The sequence below is a fragment of the Lupinus angustifolius genome, chromosome LG02, assembly GCF_001865875.1.
Source record: "Lupinus angustifolius cultivar Tanjil chromosome LG02, LupAngTanjil_v1.0, whole genome shotgun sequence".
Taxonomy (NCBI): Eukaryota; Viridiplantae; Streptophyta; class Magnoliopsida; order Fabales; family Fabaceae; genus Lupinus; species Lupinus angustifolius.
In genome coordinates, this window is record NC_032010.1 from 9,023,386 (window position 1) to 9,030,923 (window position 7,538).

The 7,538-nt window shown below is 36.1% G+C and overlaps 1 protein-coding gene across 1 annotated transcript; it reads left to right on the forward strand.

Moving 5' to 3' along the window:
* LOC109335267 (F-box/kelch-repeat protein At1g51550-like) lies at positions 3,052 to 6,274 on the forward strand. Its single transcript, XM_019571399.1, has 3 exons — positions 3,052 to 3,620; positions 4,611 to 5,255; positions 5,840 to 6,274. Exons 1-3 carry the CDS (start codon positions 3,179 to 3,181, stop codon positions 6,157 to 6,159), a joined length of 1,407 nt encoding a protein of 468 aa, XP_019426944.1. The 5' UTR covers positions 3,052 to 3,178; the 3' UTR covers positions 6,160 to 6,274.

A 7,538-nucleotide genomic window follows, 5' to 3' on the forward strand; every position in this document is an offset into this window, starting at 1 on the left:
TCGTCGAGTTGGTTTTGTTGCTCATGAGTTGGCCCTGTCGGCTACCAATTGGATCCATCCAGTGTTCCATGTTTCACTCCTAAAGAAATTTTTTTGGTAGCCCAAGGACTGCATCACAACAATACCACTGAAGTTGTGTTCGAGTGACGAACCTACAATGACTTCCAACCGGAACCAACATCAGCAAGGGAAGGTCGAGCCCAACACTCTTTGTGAAAAAAGAAAGTGGGAGGGTAGCAAATAATGACCCCACGAAGATGAAGATGCAAGAAAGGGTACAAGAAAAAAAAGAAGCACACAAGAGTGAGAAGTACTTGAATGAAACCATAAAGCCACTTAACTCCACAACTTTTCAAACAGTTCAATATTCACTCTTGGATTCGGGTTCTATATTTGCACTATTGAAACAAATGTCAGTTGCCTCAATTAAATTTCCATTGCCAACTGACAAAAAGGAATTAATGGCAATTGACCATACATTTCCTTCACCATGTGAATTTCAGTCCAAATGTATTGTATCTGCCTTGGACCAGCATCAAAGAATAAATTGCATTGCCCAAGGCCTGACCCCCACTGCTGCAATTTCAAACTGTGCACTGACTACACAGTCTCCCACACGGTTTCAAGTGGGATCGTTGGATAAATAAAAAAATTTGGCTCCAAAATATTCACAACAATTGATTCATCCATTACTGGAAGACAGTTGGCTTCCTCATGCAAATTCCAATGGACATCCACGGTTTTACAAGAATAGTGGTGTAAAAATTAATGCACCAAATTTATCCTCTTCTAACTCTATATACATGGCTAAAAAAACAGATTCAAAGGTCTATAACCTTGAGGACAAGGTTAATGTTCAAGATAGGGTAATGATAGGAGCCCAAATATAGATGTTGAGGGAGAATATCCACAAAGGCCCACCTGAGACAAAAAAGACCCAATTGGCTAAAAGATTATGTTTAGAGTTTTATTTTTAATTCTGCAGTATGTAATTAAATCAAATGGGCCAAATTACTAAGAGCTCGTGGAACTTTCTTTCAGTACCCTAATTTCCTATTGTTAGTATTTAACATAAAAGTTGCCATGGAGAAGGCACAATGAGTTATCTGCACAACAAAGTTTATTTTCCTAGTTTTCTTAACTAATTTTGTAGTCTGTAAGTTCTGGTGCTAAGTCATTCCATATCATAGACTCTAAGGGTATTTCATCACCCTATATGGGTAAGGAGCTAATTCCTTTTGGGGGTGTAGTTGTCTCGCCCAAAAAGTGTCACTCCAAGAAATCGAACTTTTGACATTTTAATCTTTCTAAAAATCTAGAGTGCCTTGTATCAATTGTGATAAAGTTAAACCCCCTTCTTCCATCTTACTTTTAGCCATATAATCTCATACAAGTGTGAATGTAGAAATATAAGGCACACATTGTCCTTACTATCTGATTTCACATCAAGATTAATCTCTCCAACTCAATTGGCACTAGCTACAAGGATTATTTGTCCCACAATTTTTCTGTTTCCCTGTCCCGGATCAATCAAACATTATAAAATAATATTAAAATATTAATTTCTCTTTTTATAATTTTTCTTTTTAAATGAATGAAGCTCTATGATTGGCTTGGTACACCAAGTGGGACATGAATGAGGACATGTGATCCCCATCCCTCTATAAAACCCAAAAATTCATTGGCCTTTTGGTTTCTTTTAATTGCTACTTTTCTCTTCTTTGAACATCAATTAATTCAACCTGTCCTGAAATATTAAAGAAATTTTTTTGACCATGTTACGAGTTTATAAAAAAAATTAAAACTTGATAGGTTAGAAGTCATTTATAGAAATCAACCTTACCAATATTTTTACCCAACCACTTCATAAAATTAATTTATAAAAACTTGCATGACACAAATATGGCTATCTTGGATGTCTATTATATATATATATTATCACATTTTTTATAAGAGGAGGGGTAAGCCCAAGAAAAGAAACTACACAACAAAGAAACACTAGCATGGTCCTATAACTTGGCATTGGGAACTTTATGAGGATAATAAGTCATAAATGGGGGATGAGAATATAGTGTTGGAGGACAGAACTTTGAGTTGTTAATATCATGGTTCTTGTCTCTCTAGCTGGCATTTCCTAGAAAGTGTGTTACATATGCAACTCTGAATATACTTATTAGAGGTTTTAATATCTACTAGTACAGAAGAAGTTATTAAGCTCTATATGTATAAATCAAGTAATTTTAAATCCCATTTTATGGATAACATAACATAACTTGAACTACTTCTTGTATTACCTTTTCTGATTGATACAAAATTATTATCTAGTGATGAGTATTATCTACTGGGTAGTTGAGTGTATATTTGATGCATATGTTATCAAATATTATCTGAAAATTGACATGTTAAAGCTAGCTCTATTGGATAGATTCAAAGATTCTTGAAATCAGTTTGATTTTCTAGCTAACTTGGTAGTTTGATGCCCCATTCTATGATTTGTCTTTACACTGTACAAGGTATATTAATTGAAACATTCCACCTAAAATATAAAGCAAAGAAATGACAATCTTAAATTCATCATCATAAGGTACAGGTTTACAATAATACGTAACAGCAAAAACAAATAAAAATTAAAAGCAGAGAGAAGGAATATGCAGTATGTGTCATATGTGAATATTTTACTTCTCTAGGCTTAAAATTTAAAGTCCTACCAACTTCAAATACAGCTTGTAAATAAAGTATACATTATCAGTGTAAAGTAGTTTTACACTAGTCATGAATGATATTTTCATATATTAGTATAGCTTTTTCCCTTGATTATTACAGGAAAACCATATAATCATGACATGGAATGTAGGAGAACAAGAGTACATAAAGAAGCCAAATCAAGTTGAAACAAAGGCAAGGCTCATTATTTCATAAAGAAGACAAATAAAATGGGCACCCCACTTTTCTGTCCACTATCTATCTCTTTCCACTGCAACAAAATTTACCATTTCCATCCACACACATCGTGTATATATATATATATATATATGACAATTACCCCACAGAAACAACAAAGCTAAATTTTATCATTTTGCCACTTACCATTTAATTATCTCACTCAGCATGAATGAATGAACAAACCCCTTCTTTCTCATATAACAACCTTTTATAGTTCCAATAACCATAGCCATAGATGATCTTAACAAAAAGAAACATGGAAGAGGGTAGTGGTAGTGTGAACCACTATTATGGTGGAACATCATCATCACCAATAACCAATATAGCTCAAGACCATCTCTTAACTATTCTCCTTCTTCTCCCTATAGATGCAATCCTTTCCCTATCCATGACTTGCAAGAGATTCAAAGATATCATCACTTCTTCTGACACACTTTGGAAATCTTTGTCAAGTAGGGACTTTGGTTCCACTTGTGTTGATGCACTTTTGTACAAGTATATGCATCAAATCTCATGGATGAGGTTATACAAGAAAACTTATCAACTAGATTCTGTTTGCTGCCATAGATTGTTTGACACACATGGTGGTGATTTGGATTTACCTAGTGCTAGAGCCTCTCACTCTCTCAACTTTGTCTCTAACTGTTTGGTCATGTTTGGTGGTGGTTGTGAAGGAGGTCTGTTTATCTTTCCTTCCTCTTAATATACAAATTTTCAGATATTATAGTATTTTGGTTCTTTTTCTTGTGTCATGCATCTTCAAAAGTTATTGACATGGTTCTGGTTTCAGAGAGGTGGTTATTGTTAATATTAAATTAATCTCATCTTATGTGTTCCTGTTTGAAAATTATTGGACCAGACCACGATCGGGAGCCTCCAACTATCAGGGAGTTCCATAGGAAGAGCAAAGAGCCACAAGTGAGACACCACGTCTTGAACCAAAACCTTAAGGCAATGATTCCATGGGTCTTTTTCAACCTTTTCACTCATCCGCTCATATTCAATGTGGGGCTTCTTGGGTAAACCCAACAAAAATAAATAAAATAGTTAGATAAAAATAAAGGCAAATCTGCCTATATGGCAGAATCAGAATGGTGTGCCAAAAACAAGGAAGGACTAGATGTTTAAAGAATGAAAACTGTACTGATGTAAAGTGGTGTAACTAAAAATCTCCCTGTTAAGAAATTGAGAAAAAGAGACAAGTCCTTTCTCCACAAGAAAGGGAAGTGAATGGAAAATTATTAAAACTTGATATTTTGCTATATGTATTGAAAAAATGTTTGCCATACACCCTTAATGGATATGTAAGAAGGTATTGGGAAGAGATTGTGACATGAATGCTTTCTTTCTATTTCTCTTGACTTAATAGCCTTAGTTATCTTCTAATATCTATGTTCTGTGCTTTGTTTATACATTTTTTGCTTAGAAACAAGGACTCTTAATGCAGCATTATGGCATGAATGCTTCCCTTCTATTTATCTTGACTAACTTCACACCTTCTAATAGATATGTTCTGTCTTTTGTTTTATACATTTTTTGCTTAGGAACAAGGACCCTTTAATGTAGCATTATGACATAAATACTTACTTTATATTTCCGAGTCTTGACCAACTTCATACCTTCTAATATCTATGTTGTGTGATTTGTTTTGTACATTTTTTGTTTAGGACGACATCGTGATGACACATGGGTGGCATACATTGGTAACGATTTCGAGAAAACGTTGAAATGGAAGACAGTAAACTCAGGCATACCAAGTGGGAGATTTGGTCATACATGTGTAGAAATGAGTGATTTCCTTGTTCTATTTGGAGGAATAAATGACAATGGTAACAGGCAAAATGATACATGGGTAGGACAAGTCACACACAATGAAAAAAATGGCATTACATTCTCATGGAAAATGCTTGATGTTGGTGCTATTGCTCCACCCTCAAGAGGGGCTCATGCTGCATCTAGTATTGATGACAAGAGAATAGTGGTCCATGGTGGGATAGGTCTTCATGGCCTCCGGTTCGGGGACACATGGCTCTTGGAGGTGTCTGAAAATCTCTGCTTTGGAACATGGCATGAGATTGTAAGTCATCCTTCTCCTCCGCCGCGCTCTGGACACACATTGACTTGCATTGGTAGAAGTAAAACAATCCTATTTGGAGGGAGAGGCTTGGGTTATGAGATTCTTGATGATGTTTGGTTATTGGATACATGCCAAAGTTATCTGAAATGGACTCAAATAGTTTATGATTTGAGAAATATACCAGATGGTGTTTCACTTCCTAGAGTTGGTCACTCAGCCACAATGGTTTTAGGAGGTAATCGTCCTATCTCATTATATTTTTATTATATCTTAGGATTTGTTATGTTAATCCATCTTAGAGTTTATGTCATTATCAGTAATTATGTTAGGATTCCGTTTATCTGTTGTTGTTGGTCTATATAAGCATGATCTAACCTATTCTTATGGCTATGTTTGACAAAACTAGTTATGCCTATGAGATTGTAGTTCATAGTTGTGAAGCTACCTAAAAATTATCAGATTGTAGCTAAAACTTATAGTTATGTAGCTATCTGATTGAATTAGAGTTGTTCGACAAAGCTAGCTATGCAACTAGTTGAAATTAGTTAAATGACTTGGAAGATGTAATATTATATTTTGTTGGAGGGTAAAATTTTGTCATTTTACCGAATTACATGGCTAAAGCAAGACTAAGTTGATAGTTTTCAAAAGCTACAATCACCATTTACGAAAGCTACAATTATACAAGCTTTTTGACTAAGTTGATATGCTTCAAATTTGTCATGCAAAACAGATACTTTGTACTTTTGATACACTATGATATACCAAGAAAATGCATAAGCTTATTCACATAGCCTTTTGTTTCTATATTTTGAACAGGTAGATTGCTTATATATGGAGGAGAAGACTCATCTAGACATAGGAAGGATGATTTTTGGATTCTGGACATTAGTCCTATCCAATCCATTACTATGCATTCAACCACATTGAGCTCAAAGAGAGTTTCCACAAAAATGTGGAAAAGGTGGAGATCAAATGGATATGAACCGAAAAGGAGATCCTTTCATCGCGCCTGCACGGACCCTTCGGGGCGTTATCTGTATGTATTTGGTGGGATGGTGGATGGTTTTCTTCAACCTGCTGAACCCTCTGGACTCAGGTTTGATGGGGAGCTTTTTCTTGTTGAGCTTGTGCTTTAGCTCTAAGGAAGACTAATGAGGCAATAGCTTGGATATCATGTATGTGCTTTTTCTTGAGACTATTATGTGCAGTATGTACCATTATTTAGTGTCATTTGCTGCTATTATTATTGTATTTTCTATTGTTTTTTTTTGTGGCAACCGTGTCTTATTTGGGCCACATTATCTTAGAAAAAGGAGTCCAACCAGATCCAGAGAAAATATTACCAGTGGTAAATTGGCCACAACCTCGTTCACTCACGACACTCCGAGGTTTTTTTGGGTCTCACCGACTTCTATCGCAAATTTGTCAAAGCCTATGTCACACTCGTTGCTCCTCTCACTGATTTATTAAAACAGAGTTTTACATGGAGTACAGATGTCGAGTCGGCTTTTACAAATCTAAAACAAGATATGACTACCACCCCAATGTTATGGCTTCCTGATTTCTCCATTATCTTTGACGTGGAAACAAATGTGTCGGCTACTACCATTGGCGCCATGCTATCCCAAGATGGTCACCCACTTGCATTCTTCAGTAAAAAGATGTCCACTTGTATGCATCATGTATCGGCTTATGTCCGTGAGATGTTCGACATCACTGAATTTGTCAAAAAATGGCATTAGTATCTGATTGGGAGGAGATTCAACATATACTCAGATAAACAAAGTTTAAAATATTTGATGACCCAAGGCTTTCATACCCCAGAACAACAGAAATGGGCAACTAAACTAATAGGGTTTGAATATGACATCAAATATCGTACTGGTACCTCAAATCGGGTGGCTGATGCTCTTTCTCGGTGCCATCAAACTGAGACACCACTCTTCTCAGCAATCTCTTCTCCCTTTCCACAGGTTCTAGACAGACTCCGCAACTACTATGCTTTCCCAGAAGAACAAAAACTCTTGCAAAACCATGAAACAGATCAGAAATGGAATGACAAATTTCAAAAAAAAATCAAGGAACGCTATTCTACAATCGAAAAATATTTATACCTGATATTGACCGTTTGCGCCATGATTTGATGCAATAATTCCATGACACCCCCATGGCAGACCATTCTGGGTGGAAGCTAACATTATGCCGCCTCACTACCTCCTTCTACTGGCCTGGGGTTGCAAAGGATGTTAAGGCCCATATCCGTCATTGCTCAGCCTGCCAATACAATAAATATATGCCAAAGAAATATCAAGGGTTACTACAACCATTGAAAATTCCATAAAAGGTGTGGGAGGATTTATCAATGGACTTCATTACTCATTTACCTCCTTCTCATGGGCACACTATCATCTGGGTGGTTGTGGATAGATTGACCAAGTATGCTCACTACATCGCCTTGCCAACTAAGTTCACGACTGAGACCTTGGTTCGCTGATTCCTTAGTGGCATCTGCGAA

Bases quoted from the DNA above. Each gene is read 5' to 3' on its own strand.
- LOC109335267 (XM_019571399.1), top strand. From the start codon at position 3,179: ATGATCTTAACAAAAAGAAACATGGAAGAGGGTAGTGGTAGTGTGAAC. The intron at 3,621-4,610 runs GTCTGTTTATCT...TTTTTTGTTTAG, and splicing joins TGGTGGTGGTTGTGAAGGAG to GACGACATCGTGATGACACA. The intron at 5,256-5,839 runs GTAATCGTCCTA...TATTTTGAACAG, and splicing joins AGCCACAATGGTTTTAGGAG to GTAGATTGCTTATATATGGA.